Source organism: Vanacampus margaritifer, chromosome 6 (genome assembly GCF_051991255.1).
Source record: "Vanacampus margaritifer isolate UIUO_Vmar chromosome 6, RoL_Vmar_1.0, whole genome shotgun sequence".
Taxonomy (NCBI): Eukaryota; Metazoa; Chordata; class Actinopteri; order Syngnathiformes; family Syngnathidae; genus Vanacampus; species Vanacampus margaritifer.
The window spans coordinates 21,347,885-21,364,200 of NC_135437.1; the positions used below are offsets into that span (position 1 = coordinate 21,347,885).

The following is a 16,316-nucleotide window of genomic DNA, read 5'->3' on the forward strand; positions in this document are numbered from 1 at the left end:
GCGGTTGCAAACAAATCTGATCTTGGTCATTTACTAAAGATTCCAAATGATCTCTCTTTTTGAAGTACAAACATAGCATACATCAACATCATGAACTCTTTGTTCCCATTATGCCTACTCAGCACTCAGACCCTCCCTGATTTAAGGTGAAATAAAGCAGAAACCGAAGATAGCGAACGGGAAAGAGAGACCGCAGGTCAGGTGTCGGAGTTGTCTGCAGTTAGCCGAGTCGTTGGATTTAGACCGTTTTGTCATCTAGTGAGTCCGGATGCCTTTTCAGATAGACGTTCATAGCTACCGGTCTCATTTTGGGTCAAATACTTTTTCACGTTCTAGTTTGCTGTGCCGACTGACCACCTGATGATTTTTTACTAGGCGTACATGTTATTTATGTAAAAAAAAAATATATACTTTTTTTTGGCTGCAGTAATTAAGCCAATGTGTCGATTAGTGGGTTCAAACGCGAAAATGCACAAGCTTTTTAAAAAAAAAAAAAAACCCTGCCCCCTACTGCACCGGAATGCAAAATTACCCATAATCTGCTCACAAATTGCACGGCCAGTTCATCTTTCCTTTATTTAAATTGTCAACAACCATTCACCCATGAAACTCAAGATTGGTTCCAAGTGTTGCTTGGGAGGAAAACAAAACAGCATTTTCTTGCGTTTCCCTTTTTTTTTTTTTCCCCCCCCCATCACCAAGAATTAGCAGTGGCCTGTTTCTCTTTCCTCCGTTTAACCCACTCGCTACAAAAGTGCCTCTTAGCCCGTGTCTCTCGACCACTAAGACCCCCCGCCCCCCGACGGGTCAGCCCGACTGCGGCCCTCTCTTGCTCATTTGAAGTAATTGCTAGCGGCAGTCAAGGTGTCTGCATAAGGGCCTGTCATAAGCAATCCGCTGGCATGAGTGGGGGCCTTGTGCATGAACCTAATCCAGTCAAAATGGAATGACAGAGCGGATTAACAAGTTACTCAACAGCTAAAATATAAAATATATATTGGGTGGTCCTTTAAAGCTCAAAAAGTAACAAAACAATGAAGATAATGTTTTTATGTACCAAGGTAGAAAAGCACTATTTTTCTTCCAGACGTAGGCCTACTCTTTTTTTGGGGGGTGATTCCAAGTTCACTATGATGGATCATACTGTATATAAATATATTTTAAAAATTCAGTTATTCCAATTAGCAAATTAATCTGTTTTCCACTAGAAAAATCATTTATTTTTGACGAACAGCATATGTTAGTTCTTCTATCCTTGCCAGCGACGTATAGTGACAATCTTGCCCTTCCACGAGATGGAAATTAACCTGCGTATCAACTTTTTGTGAGAATTTTGTCCAACGTATAATATGTGTATTTTTGGTTCAATAAAAGTTGGTAAACGTTGACCCACACGCTTACAACTGGTGGCTCAAAAACAACCCAATGTTGTTCATAAATTGGACCACTTGAGTCAATTTAACCAAACTTTGGTTTTGACCCAAGTAGCACGTCAACCAAAATTGGATTACGTTTGACGCAGCAGTTTTCAGGGTGCAGGAACAAAATAAAAAATAAAAAATTATAATTTCTTTTTTTAACTCTTTCACTGCCATGGACGTTAAAAAACGTCAAGTAAAAACCTACGGAGGGCCGCCAATGACGTTTAAAGACGTCATCCAATTTTTTTTATTTTAATTTTTTTAAACAGGTGGAGAAAAGCCTTGGCCAGCTGTGGTGAAAGTTTCAAGCAGATCTAGTTAGCCTAATGACTATTTTTGGCCCCTAGATGGCAGCAATGACTCTCTTTTGACAAGATTGGGTAGGCGTCAGTAGAAGACGTGAGGCGGAGCTAGAGGGGACAATGGCTGGGGAAGGGAAGAGAACATGGCGACCGGTTGTTTTTTTCAAAGACGAAAAGCATCGACCAACGCTAAAGAGCACATTGATGACGACGATGATCATCATCGATGATGATGATGGTGACTCCGAGGTTGGAAGCATTGACGCGGCAGTAGAAGACGTGAGGCGGAGCTAGATGGCTAAAGAAGCGAACAATGGCGACCGGTTGCAAGCAGCTCACACTTGGGAATTTTTTTCAAAGACGAAAGGCATCGACCAACGCTAAAGAGCACATTGAAGACGACGATGATCATCATCGATGATGATGATGGTGACTCCGAGGTTGACGCTGAAGTTGGAAGCGCTGACGCGGCGGCTGTGACGACGTCATAAAGGTTCACGGGCTAACGATGCTAACACCGGAAAACGCGGAGCACAACCGAGCACGCTCAGGCGGACGTTCAATCGGACGACGAAGAGTGCCCCGAGTCCAATGCATATTCATCGGAGGAGTGGGTACAGTCTGCTACTTGCTATTCCCCGGAAAAAAAGGCCGTCAAGAAAGTGTAACGTCTGCACGCGAAACGGACAATCGAAGTGAAACGTATCTGTTGTGCAAATCCTGCTCCGTCTCCTTGCACGCAGGGCCGTGTTACAAAAAGAAAAACTGTATTTGAAACATCCACATAATTGTAAATAGTACCACAGTTGCACACATTTGTAAATAGTTTGCGAAATTGTTTTGTCAAATTGTTACACTGTTGAATGGAAATAAACGTATTTTGCAATCTAAAAACACTTTTTCATTGTTGGTGGTGGTGTTTTACAGAAGTAAAGCACTATTTAGGTGTTTGTGGCATCATTCATGGACAAAAAGAAGTGTAGAATTCACTAGAGTGCATGAAATAACATTGTTTCACAAAAAGCTATTTTTCTCCGTTTTTTGTTTCAAAACAGAGCATTTTGGTGAAACTAACCATTTTCTATTGTTGATTACTGAAGAACGGAATAAGGTAGAAACAAAGTCCAATCTTTCATTTGGTAGTATGTGTGTTTCCATAGTCCAAACACAACATTTTCTGTGGACCTTGAAAGATCAGTCAAAATGCTTAAATCGGCTGGCACTGGCGACATCCCGTTTCTGAAAACGTCTGGCAGTCAAAGAGTTAAATTTAAATTGGGTCTGGACAATTGAAAACTTTCAATTTCAAGGTTGCAAAACTCATTTTTGTCGCAGGTTCCAATGTAGTTATGATCTTCCTCTGTGGGCTGTTTTCAAAATGCATAATAATCCTCATATTATTACGTTTGCACAATTGCCCCAAACTTTCATTGTTATGCTTTTTTTTTACACAACAAATTAAGTATAACAATTACTAATAGCCATAAAAAGCGAAGAAAATTTGCAATTTACACATCCACATGACACACTTGATTTGCTGTTATGGGCCACAATTTGGCCCCATGGCCTTAAGTTTGACAAATATACTACAGGAAGTATGACCCAGAGACCAAAAAATTAGAGACTTCAGTAGAAGAGTCTGACCCGAGGTTTTATAAAGCGCGACAATCGGAGTCCAAAGTCAAAGTCGTGTTGATGACATTCTTCGATACGTTGGGAATCGCCCACTGCGAATTCTTGCCAAAAGATCAACCAGCACGTCTATAAATAGACCAAGAAGCAAGCGTTGTGGCAGGATTACTGCTTCACTATCACAATGCATGTCAATACTCTCAATCCTCTGAGCATCTGACAGTTCCCGGCCAAGAAGAAGAAGACACTAGTCCTGGAACTTTTCTGACAAATCTCGTACAATGTTGCTGACTTTTATTACATTCACTAATGTATATTTGGTATTTTCTGGTCATGTACATTTGTTTCATTTCTGCTGACTATTGCCGCTACTGTTTATATTCAGTTTCATAAATAAATACATTAGTATCTACTTATTTGGGGGTTTACAAATCACATCTGCACATGTATTATTAACCATTCTAACATAATGCTGTTTACATGTATGTGCACATACTGCATAATATACTGTGTGATTTTTTTTTCTTCTTGTGCTGCTTCTTCACAAAGATCCACCTTCTATTCAACTGTATTCCAAAGAACAGGTATGTGTGTTTGCTGTGTATATATAGTAAACACTGGAATGCACACACACACACACACACTTACTAATTGGACAATAACAAAAGCAAGCATCACGTCACGTCATCCATCCACACATCCCCGACTGCAGAAAGGCTGCCCGTAAACAGAGGCTTAAACACACACGCTGCCCCCGAGGCTCACTTCCCAACACAGCATTTCCTGAAAACGGCGACCGCTAGAATGTGCGCTGTGGTGCTGACCCAAGGTGAGAGAGACAATGAGGCAAAATTGATGGATAAAGGACGAGATGTCAAACCCGTGTACAGTTGCACCGCGCGCGCTTTCTTCCAAGCCAGATTGCTCCAGATTAAAAGAAAACATATCAAGTTCCTGTTCGCCGGGTGTTTGGGAGCGACCGCAACTTTTGTCCGACGTCCGCCGCAAGGCCCGAGAAGGCCTGGCGCGGAGCACAAAGAAAAACACAAGTTTGATAGAGAGGGAAAAGTGCGGTTTCCTTGATTATTTTCTTTTTCTGCTTCCTGCGCACAGCGGGATGGAAAAGTGGGCTCCAAATAAGACAATGTGCAGGGCCACGTCGCTCGGTAATGGTTGGTGTGAGGCGGACTCGGCGCCAAGACATGCCTGACTTTCGACACCAAAAAGTCAAGGAGGGAAGAAAAAAAAACTCTGCAAGGACATTTCCACTTAATCTAAACACATACTTAACATATCCTTCTTGCTCTGGGTGGAAATGAGAGCAGAAATGATGGCATCTCGATTATATATATACAAAAAAAAAAAAAGAAGCTCCAAAACAAAAGTGAGGAGCTTGAAGGTAAAAGAGTGATGTTGCAACAGCGCGTCCTGCTGGTCATAAGAGGAAGTTCCCATCCTCCACTCTCACCAGCCATCCAGTTTTTGTCATGCTTGTTCTCATTAGCGTCACAGATGAGTTGGATGTCTATCCCGGTTGACATTTGGGAAGGTACACTCCGGATTGGTTTGACGAAAAAAAACTTTACACAGGAAGGCCAGAGTCGAGAATCAAACCGTGAAATAGATGAGCAGGCAGGGTGACAACCACCTGACTGGCTCCTCATGTTAAACTTCTTGGAATTAAGTCACAAAAAATACAAAAATTGAGAGGAAACACAAAATAAAAATACGTACTTCTATTTAAAAACTAGGGTATTTATGCTTGTTTATATCCCCCCCTTCCCCTCCCCAATAGTTCTTCTGTTCTATATTTATTTATTTAAAAAAATCATTGCTCACTTGGTGTGTTTTAGAATACTACAAGAATAAAACCTATTTTTTTTTTACTTTTTTTTGTAGGTGACGTTATTTTCCATTTAACATTTAATAGCATCCAAAACACATTTTCTTTATAGTAATAATAATAATAATTATTATTATTATTATTGCATTTTTTCATGATTATCACTATTATTATTATTATTACTACCACTATATGAAGGCAGGGTAATTTGGAAACCAAATTTATTGATAATTGCGGAAATGCTGCAAACATTATACTTCTCGTAGCGTTTTATTCTCCACACGTTTTTGCCGTGCGATAACTCCCACAAATTACTTCCGATATACACGGTTCAAATTTCAACTTGCTTCAAAAATTCACGCCACATTGGGAAAATAATCGTCTTGATTCCACGTTACTTACAGTTTTTGCATATTTTAACGTTTAATATAAACTTTTTTCCCATTCATTTTCAATAGGACGGACATTGAAAGTTTTGATGGCAAAAACTCATACATATTACATCCGATTTACACCGTTCAAATTTCAACTTGCTTCAAAAATTCACGCCATCTTGGGAAAATATCGTCCGATTCCACAATACTTACAGTTTTTGCATAATTTAACGTTAAATATCAACTTTTTCACCATTCATTTTCAATGGGCCTGACATTGAACTTTCCACACCCACTTCCATACATACAACTGATCATCATTACCAACTCTCTGACACTCCTCAGTGACACACTTGGTAAACCAGGTGGTTGCGGGTTTGAATCCCTCCTCCAACTGTACATTGCAAATATATTCCTACATGTATCCCATCATATCAAGAAATGCATTATAATTTCACAGAAATTATTAAACAAATATCTTTCAGTATATACTTCACTACTTATTCATTGAAATGACATACAATGTCACAGATTGTTCTATGGCTGGTGATCAGTGTGCCCGGGTTCAAGTCCCACTTCAAATTTCCATAGCATTCAGCATTCACATGTCTGCTGAAATTGCACTTGGTATAGTTGTAAAAAGGTAATGCTATTTTAAAGCCAAATATATTTAACAGATTATTATCTATTTGACTTGATACGATGCTAATTGAGATTTGTCTTAAAATCAGATCAAAACAACATGTATGTAAGCATCTTTTTTTTTTAAAACTGCAAGTAGTCAATTTAAATAAATACTCTAATTTGACAACAACAACAAAAAGGAAAGTATCCCAATCAGAGAGAGAGCAAGGCACTTATTAATCACGGATTTAAATTATTATTATAATTATAAATAGCTGCATCACCAAATGGACTAAAAGTGAGCTTTAAAAATGACAGTCGTGCTCAGACCGAGACGTTTACAGCACATACACACACGGTATATAAAGGGTGTGGCCTTTCCGCACCAGAGGAAACTTATTTTGGGGCGGGCGGGCAGGGTGGGTTGGGGGATCGTGAGGTTATTAGTCCCATTTACAGCCATGACCCACTCAGGGGGTCTCTCACTATAATCTGAGCTCTATATGGCTCATATTAAGAGCAGTGGAAAATTACAGCAGCCAGCAAGCGAGGCGACAAACACGTGAGGAGGAACCACTTCAGCTAATAACACATCTGTCTCCTACAAAATACTCAAGTAGACTTTTCAGGCGTCAGCTTTTCACTTTTACTAAAACAGATTTTCTTGTCTTACTTTGTCATAATGAGCTTGCTACTTTGATCAACCTCTGATGTCAACAAGGCGTAAAACCAAAAAACCAAAAAAGACAAACAAAGCGAGATGAAGCACGGCTGACATTTTGACTGATTGAAAATGACTGAAAAGCAAGGAAAACTCAATCCAACTTTATTTATAACAAAAACCCTTTTTACAAGATTCTAAAAATCGTTTTTTCAAAGTTTTTGCTCTTCTAGCAGGTTGACAGGCCAATATGTTACATCTCCCTATTTCGAGATTTGCAAGAGGAGGGGGCGTGGCGTTCCAACCGCAGGCCCCCACAGACCAGCTCCGTCAACAGGCCCTCTATTCATCTCCAGGGCCCGGAACAACAGAGGGCGCTTTCTGACGGAGCTCCGGCACCTGGCCGCCGATGGACGCAACATCAAGAGGTCGGGTGGCGGCGGCGCTGCTCGCCACACCTGAATAAACCCTCCTCCTCCTCCTCCCTTGTACTCACACCCCCCACCGCCGAGCCTCCAAATCCACATCAAATGGCGTGAAATCCCGCGAGTACAAGAAGGCAGCCAAAAGCGGAGCGAAGGAAGCCTTCACGTCGGGGCTGTACAAACAGGCCACTCAGGTGCCGCCGCACACTGCACTTTTCATCCACGGGGAGGCCCGGCGAGAAGATGGCGTGAGTGTATTTATCCAGGTGTCGGCGCTAATGTCAGAGCAGAGAGGGGCGGGGTAACGGGGACACCTCAAAAGGACAGGGCCGCATCTATGCCAAGTCTGGGACTCTTCCAAGTAGCAACTTGGACTGGGTTTTCATTTGACTTGCATGCTGCAGTGGTCAGCGTCATGACAGGCTATTAAATGCACCTTACATTTGACAGCAAAGGACATTTTTTCCAATTAAGTACTAAATTGTCAGAGTACAGTAAAAGGAAAGGAAATACACATTTTCACCATGATGTCACGCTTACTTGCCGGTGGCAGAAGACGGCGCTTTCCACGAGTAAACAAACCTTTCTTCCATGTCACTTACCCAAAGCAGAGCGATTGAAGAAAACACACAAATGCCTTAAATTACAGACGCTCCCCAACTTACGAACGAGTTACGTTCCGAGCGATCGTTCGTAAGGTGAATTTGTTCGTAAGTTGCTTCAGTGCTATATTTTGTATTATATTTTATGTTTAAAGAGAATACGTACAGTACTGTACTACGTATGTTAGAGAGAGAGAGCGAGAGACAGACACAGTATGTACATGTACGTAATAAGATAAATAAAATGAAGTTTAACTTACTTTTGGAAGATGTACTCGATGCTTAAGGAGATGATGGAGGAGGAGGAAGAGGAGGATTTTATATCATGAGAGGTTCTTCGTCGTCGCTGGAATGGGCTTCAAAAGTTACTTCCTCCTCCGTAACTTCAATGTAGGAAGAAGTTGAGGGTCGCGGAGAAGAAGATGAGGGTTGATGAGTATCTTCCTTGGAGGATTTACTAGAAACTGGCCGAAAGAAGCGATCTAACGACGATTGCACAGTTTTCTTCTTTTTTCATCATAAATGATGCGGTCGCACTGTATGGCATCATTCAATTGATTTGCAACCTTTGTGCAACGTTCAATATTTGGGTCTTGCTGCTCGAAGAGTGCGATGGCTTTATCTATGAGCGACAGGCGTTTCTTCTTCTTCCTCCTCCTCGACACGTTGCTGAGCCTCCAATGCTGGGTGAGCTCTCACAGCGCCAAGCGTCGGTATTAGCGGCGGAAAGAAGCACAACAGTACTCGGAAAAAGGTGCGCAATACAAAATCTAACTTATAGCATCTCTTTACGAACATTTTTTGACATGCGCGCATGCGCGCAGACATGTTCGTATGTACCGTTGTTCGTAACACGAATGTTCGTAAGTAGGGGAGCGTCTGTATATTTTTAGCTGTAGTTTGATCGTGTGTCAGTTGAAAAGATGGTACATGAGGTGAATTGCTTCCATGATGGAAATGTATGATTGATGGAAGTCAACCCTAAAAATTGGTTAATATTGGAGTGGAATATGGAGTGGAATATGACTTAAGCAGCAAGATCCAGCCGTTTTTATCCATTTTAGGGGGTAGCCATTTTGCCACTTGCTGTCAACTGAAGATGACATCAATGTTGCTCAGGTTTCAGGTAACAACCAATCACAGCACAGCTTCAGAAAACAGGTAAGCTCTGATTGGTCATTGCCTGAGCCCCGAGCAACTGCAACTCATCTTTAGTCGACAGCAAGTGGCAAAATGGCCGCCCCCTGAGATGGATAAAAACGGCTGGATTTTGCTTGCTAATTAATATTCCACAAATATAATATTAATCAGTCATGTTTAGACTAGTGAGGTCACATATAAAATATCATTGTCAAGAAATGTTTAAGGTTGACGTCCACTTTAACGCTGATGTTAGCTAGCTTTTATGAATGGCAAAATTACTCAAAAGACAAACCAAGACAACATTTTATATACAGCTCACGTGACAAAATGTGCTCCACAAAGATGATGATGTAGTTTTGGCTGATGCTCCTCACCCACAGGTTCCACTAGACCAACTTTTATTTGTTCCCTTTCTAAATGAACCTTTTGGGGTCGGCTCATTGAAAGATGAGAGGCAAGCACAGATCTCCCACCAATTATTGCATTTTGGTAAGTTGTACTCTAAATGCATCTATGGCAGTGTGTCAAAATATCTTGACCGCTGGTCTATACAATCCGTCTTGTGGGTGGAACAAAATATCGATATTGCATTATCTCTGTCTCTCAGTCATCTTCCAATATGTGTGGGGGATGAGAACAGAGCCCTGCTGCACATAAGGAAAAACAACCACATTCACACTGAAGGATCATTTACAGTCTTCACTTAACCCACTATACATTATTTGGGAGAAACCCCACAGCAACCTCCAACCCCGAACCTCAGACAAGTGAAACATATATTGTATACAGTCCCTGACAAAAGTCTTGTCGCTTATCCATTTTGTAGAAACACCATCTTATAACCTGACTTTTAATTAACCCATTGGTTTTGGAAATGGCTCATATAAAAGCTAAAACCCTCCCAAATGATGTTTAGTATACAAAAATAAATTTGCTTCACTGAAGAAATTTTGATCATTTAATGAACACAGAAAGGTCCGATTTTGGCAAGACAAAAGTTTTGTCGCCTACAAAAAGTAATGTGAAAATGGAACAAATAATTGACTTCAAATACAAAAAAAAGTGACATAGCATCAGAGAATGAAGTAGTGGTGCTGTGAGATCCATATCTAACATCTTGTATGACTTCCATGAGCTTGAAGGACTGCATCCATGGGGTTCGGCAATGATTCATACAATGTATTGATGAAGTCATCAGGAATAGCAAAGAAAGCAGTCTTACATGCCTCCCAGAGTTCATCAAGATCCTTTGGTTTGCTCTTCCATGCTTCCTCTTTCATTCTACCCCAGACATGCTCAATGATGTTCATGTCTGGCGACTGGGCTGGCCAGTCCTGGAGCACCTTGATCTTCTTGGCCTTGAGGAACTTTGATGTAGAGATGGAAGTATGCGATGGAGCGGCATCCTGCTGCAAAATTTGACCCCTTTTATGGTTGGGAATGTAAGAGGTAGCCAAAACGTCTTGATATTTGAGGCTATTGATATTGCCTTCCACCCTGCAAATCTCTCGCACGCCCCCATACTGGATGTAACCCCAGACCATGATTTTTCCGCCACCAAACTTAACTGTTTTCTGGGTGTATCTCGGATCCATGCGGGCTCCAGTAGGTCTTCTGCAATATTTGCGGTGGCTGTGATGTAATTCAACCGAAGATTTATCAGAGAAATCCACCTTCTGCCACTTTTCCAGCTTCCATCCTTTTAGCAGGCTGTGGGCCTTGGCAAATGCCACACCTTTTTTTAATTGCCTTTTGTTTAGTGCTGGTTTCTGGGCACTGATTCGACCATGGAGGCCATTTCGAGACAGAATTCTACTAACTGTTCTGGTTGACACGGGGACTTGAGGTGACCAGGCCTGGTGGAGCTCTGCTGCAGTGGAAAAGGGGCTGGCCTTGGATTTTTGAGCCAACAAACGGTCCTCCTGAGCAGTTGTCTTGCGGGGTCTGCCAGACCTGGGCTTGTCAAAAACATCTCCAGTCTCTTGAAATCTTTTTCTTATCCTTTGTACTTGACGCTGAGACACATTGAAGGTGTCAGCCACCTCAGCAGTGGATCTGGTCTTCAGCCTCTTGATAATCAACGCTTTGGTCTCAGGGTGAATTTTAGGCATGGTGTCCGTGGTCAAGTTGCAGTTGATGTGAAGGTCTGGTGTGCTGGGGTTCTTTTTTATACACACCCACTAATTGATTGGTCAACAGGTGAGGCTGGAATCAAGGATTGGGTGCATTGTTTGACAAGACTTTGGTCTTTGCAAAAAGTGACTCCGTGAGCTTTACCAAGCTGTAAATGTTAGAATGCTTTTCAGCAGTTTCGTTTTGCACCAAAATATTATTTCAAAAGCTGTTGGGATTGAATTTAGCCATTTCTTGTAAAAAAAAATATTGATTAGAAATATATTTCAGGGGCATTTAAAGTCAACTTGTACCCAAGCGACAAGACCACTAACCACTAACATACAGTGCTGCCCATTATATATTCAAAAGATCCCAATGTGCTCGGCCAAAGAGTAAAGAGCAGCGGGTTAAACGCACATTTTTCTTCCATACTTCCCTATCAAAAGCGTAAAGAATACAGTTGAACAAACGTGCTCGACCCGTCCCAAACATTTGTCAAAGGTGGACGTTTTGCAAGGAGTCCGACACACATTGTGCTGTGGACGGAACGCCGTATGCTGGCACCGCCCCCGCCGTGCTGTGGATATCACAGTACAGTGTACAAGACAAGCATACAGAGGCCACACAGACAAAAAGTCAATTTGCTCACAGCAACGGCCGCACAAAAGGCGCCAGTTGCCCGGCAGAGAGCCCCCCCCCCCCCACTTAAAGAGGCCAGGGGCCGTGATGCATACGTCTCGGCCTCCAGTCCCTCCCGCGGCACTGCTGCGGTGCCTTTTCATTATTTATCTCCGGCCAGCTCGGCAGAGGGAGAAACTAATTAAGAGATGCCCGCAGGTGGCCTGTGCAGGCTTTTTGTAGGTCTGAGGATGAGGAGGATGAAGAAGGACCGACCGACTCAAGTCAGGAGACAACTGACACCGAAACGCTCAATATGGTTTGACTGAAGAAATAGTGGAGGAATAGGCTGGTGAGGTCTAGCAAGCTAGATTGGAAATAGAGTGAAATTAAATCAAATACAAATGAAACAATTAATTGATTAATTAATTTAATTTTGGAAAATCTTATTAAAATAAAAATATATATATTTGATGACGCTTTCATATTTAATGCCCGTGACTGTGCAATATGCCCACATTGAAAAATTTGGAAAGACTTCACCAACAAGTAAAGAAATTTGGACTTGAAATCAGTCCCAGAATTAAATGATCATGTTCAACAACTAAACTGTTCAATTTCATTGAGCTAGTTTTCAAGATAATTGTGTTTAAAATTCTGTCAAATTTGTTGGGACTCCACGAGTACTCTCCCCCAAAAGATGAGGACAGCCAATTTTAAAGAAAGACCTATAGATCTCAAAATTGCATTTTTCCTCAAAATTGCATGTAATTAATGGCAATTTATTATTCTTGTAATTTCGATTGTCTAATTCCTGATTGTAAAACTGCCACAAGCCGGTCGCAAGAACCAAAACCTTAAAATAAGGTCAATAACGATATCTGGTATCGATACTCGCCCAGCCCTAATAATAATAATATTAAAAAGAAGGGGAAAAAGAAGCGAAAAACAATTATAAATAAACAATTATTTTTTTGAAATAATACAAAATAAAATTGCAAAGTTTATATTAACTGTATTTTTTTTTTTATGGTCGGAATAAAAATTTAGGAATTTTGGTTTTTAGATGGCTCAAAAATACACTTCATAAATAAATAAATGTCAACTTTAAGAAGAAGAAAAAGATAAAAACAATTATAAATGAAAAAAATATTTTTGAAATAATAAAAAGTACAATTCCAATTTAAATAGAATAAATATGCTATGTTACAAACGAAAACCACCAACAGAGTTTATATGATGTATATACTTTTTTAAATGGTCAGCGAATAAAAATTGAGGAATTTAGGTCTTTAGATGGCTCAAAAATACACTTCCTAATAAATAAACAATACACTTTAATTTCAAGAAGAAGAAGAAGAGAAAAACAATTATAAATGATTTTTTTTTTAATAATAAAAAATAAAATGCCAAATTAAATGGAATGAATAAGCTGTTTTCCCAAAAACAAAAAACGGAGTTTATATGAACTGTTTATATTTTTTTTTAAATGATCATGTACTGGTAAAATAAACCACAATAACTTTGCAGTAGTAGCAGTCGTCGTACTAGAAGACACCAGAAGAGCCACAAGGCCAAACTGTGTATCTTTACGCTAGCTCTGCATAATCCTTTTCAAACACACACACACACCCTTGTTGGTGGTAAAAGAGTCTTTGGTCATTTGAAGCTTTGTGCAAGTTTTGTTTTAGCGAGTATTGCACTCAAACGCTACCCTGCACCACTTCCTCTTTAGAGGTCCGGTGATGACTGTGCTGACGCTTCTCACACATGTGAAAGAAAGAAAAGACTCCTCCCACACAGCCACAAAGTAACACTCTCATTTCAGACACGGCCCTCTGCAACAAATCCAAACAAACAGCGGAACTCTCCATCTTGTGCGACAACAGTGCAGTGGGGCAGAGGAGGGAAAACCTGGCGTGCGTGATCGGTAGTAGACGCGCCCTGGGGCGGTTCAGGGTGGAGATCCACATTACGCAGTCCAAAATGACAGCGCTATCCTCCATGGCGTGACACCGAAGCAGCTGTTTTGGGAGTGCCCTCGCACGGCTCCGGTCTGAGCCGGGCCATTAAAGTTGACTTACGAGCACGCCGGCGCTGCACGAGACACAAGCGTGTACTGTCTCTGAACGCCCACTTGAAACGCGGAGGGCCAGCGCTCTCGCATGCATCCGCAAATCATGTCACGATGCAGATGCCACGTTTTCAGAATGGCAAAAGTTCACTCAACTTTTTCGGTCCAGGGACACTTTACTGGGGAGTGATTGTAACCCCAAAATAGTCTCATTCATTTCATATTTTTCCACTTTGTCCAGCTCTTTTGGAGGGATCCTCGCCTCTCTGGTGTGTCCTGGGTGATCCCCAGGGCTTCGTCCTGGTGGGACATGTCCAGACCACCTCACCAGGGAGGCGACAAGGAGGCATCGTAACCAGATACCCGAGATACCTCATCTTGCTCCTCCATTGTGTTCAATGCTTATTGTGAAAAAGTGGAAGGTCTTAGACTGGCCAAGTTAATCACCAGACCTTAATGCAATAGAGCATGCACTTTACCTCCTGAAGAGGAAAGTTAAGGACAAACCCCCAGAAACAGACAAGAACTGAAAAAGGCTGCAGTAAAGGCCTGGAAAAGCATTTCTTCAAAAATATTTTTTCAAGTCTAACAAATTCACTCCCAGCCATTTTCACTGAAGCAACCCCCTTCGCTCCCCCTTTACTGGATTATGACTGATTTTGCAAGGCCCACAGAATATTTTGTTCTATTGTTATAAAAACACGGAACCAACCAAAAGAAAGATTAGAGTCTCTTCTTTCATCAGAAAAAAAAAGTAAATCTGCACTATTTCCGTTTTGCAATAATTAGCATTAGAATATAGCTAAATTTCATCAATATTCACATTCCTGGTGAAAACACTGTCAAAAAGAGCTTGCTGCAACGTTGTCCTGCGTGGCTGATTCTCTTATACTCTGTTGCCACCTGCTGGCCGTATTTTGTAATAACTACCATTGCTTTAAGCCACCTCTTCATGTCAGAAGCTGCATCAAAGCCTTGTGTATGCTCTTGCATGAAAAAAAAAACAAATACGTTTTTGGGAGTGAAGGACAAAGTATTAAAAAAACATTTAATGGTTCATTTGGTAACCTTCACAACTCTTGATAGTGAAAACATAAAAAGTGTACTGTTGCAAAATGAACAGTGGTGATTGGTGGAAACGTTAGTAAAGGAACTACAATATTACACGTAAATGCTACTGAAACCACAAATACCCCCCCCCCCCCCCAAAAAAAAAAAACTTGGGCTTTAAGTTGTGACCATTAATTGTATGTCAAACCTTCCCATAGTATCCTCTGAGCTGGAAGACAGGGCAAAGGGCGGAAGGTAGAGGGGAAGGAAGGAAGAGGCATAGCGGCAAAGAAAAGGAGAAGAAGAATAGCATGAGAGCCAGTACAGTACCTTGTGGAATTCAAGTGGTGTGTGGAGAAAGAGTCCTGGACCGATGCCACGAACGGGCAGGTCAAAAGACTGCAAAGAGAAACAACAAGCATCCTGGCGCTCAGAACTCCCGCGTGACATATTTAAGCATTGATTTGGTCTCTCTCTCATTTTTTTTTTTTAAGGCAGTGGATGGTTCTTGTGTGTGGAGAACACGAGAGATATGAAGAATAACGTGTCAAACAGATTAAGTTCATAAAACTGTCACTTGGAACCAAAAGGTTCACTCAGCATTTTGTTTCCAAGAGGGCAGAGAATGTGGAGTAAAAATGTAAAGCCAAGAGTGCATAGAAGTCGGATCTGAAGGGAGGGCCGAGGGGAGCGCAAGCTAAATAGCTGAGACTAAAAGGGACCTTTAGAAAGGCTCAACTAAGGCAAAGAGTGTGTAATCCCTAAAAATACAAGCAGAATATCGCAGACAAAATCCCAAATATATACTTTGTGCTTAGTGGAGGTAATAATACAACATGACAGGGTGCCAATAAGGCACAGATTTTACAGTAAAAATAAATAAATCAATCTCAAGGCACCCCACTAAACAAGAATGTCACCAAAATGTCTGTATTGACTCACGATTGTATGTTTTGGAGCACTGAGGCATTATCCCATACATGTCATTTTGTGTATGTAATCCTATGGGAATTTACATTAAGTAAGAGAATATATAGTGGAACTATTATAACGGTTTTGTTCTACACAACCTTTTACTGTTGCACGTGTAGACTATTTGTGGATTCTTTGTCAAGTGGTTAATGGGAGGACCCTCCTGGATGGGCTATCGTATTTTATTTATTTATTTACTTAATTACTGTGCTCGATCTTGCCACTCAGCAACTTTTTCTCTCCAAAAAGCACTGAGCAACACATTTTGCTACTCTGCTCTCTCGACTTTGGAGAAGTTTAAAGACGCATTCACTTACCCTCTAGTATGGAAAATCAAGCTAGTCTTACATCAGGTGTTAAATATTAATTGTAAAGAAATACAATATCTTCATTACTTGGGTGGCTCAAAAAACATATGGCTAGAACAAAACTAGAATCTGTTGTGTTGATAGATAAACCA

At 41.0% G+C, this 16,316-nt stretch overlaps 1 protein-coding gene across 3 annotated transcripts in view; it reads right to left on the bottom strand.

The window, feature by feature from the left end:
- Window positions 1–16,316, bottom strand: part of kcnq1.2 (potassium voltage-gated channel, KQT-like subfamily, member 1.2) — a 172,031-nt gene that overhangs the window by 120,924 nt on the left and 34,791 nt on the right. For 2 of the 3 annotated variants that reach the window (XM_077569492.1, XM_077569491.1), the window contains one exon: window positions 15,215–15,283. The exons of the other annotated variant lie outside the window; for it this stretch is intronic. In XM_077569492.1, coding sequence (XP_077425618.1) covers window positions 15,215–15,283 — 69 coding nt within the window. The remainder of the gene's footprint in view (window positions 1–15,214; window positions 15,284–16,316) is intronic. 3 annotated transcript variants of the gene reach the window in all.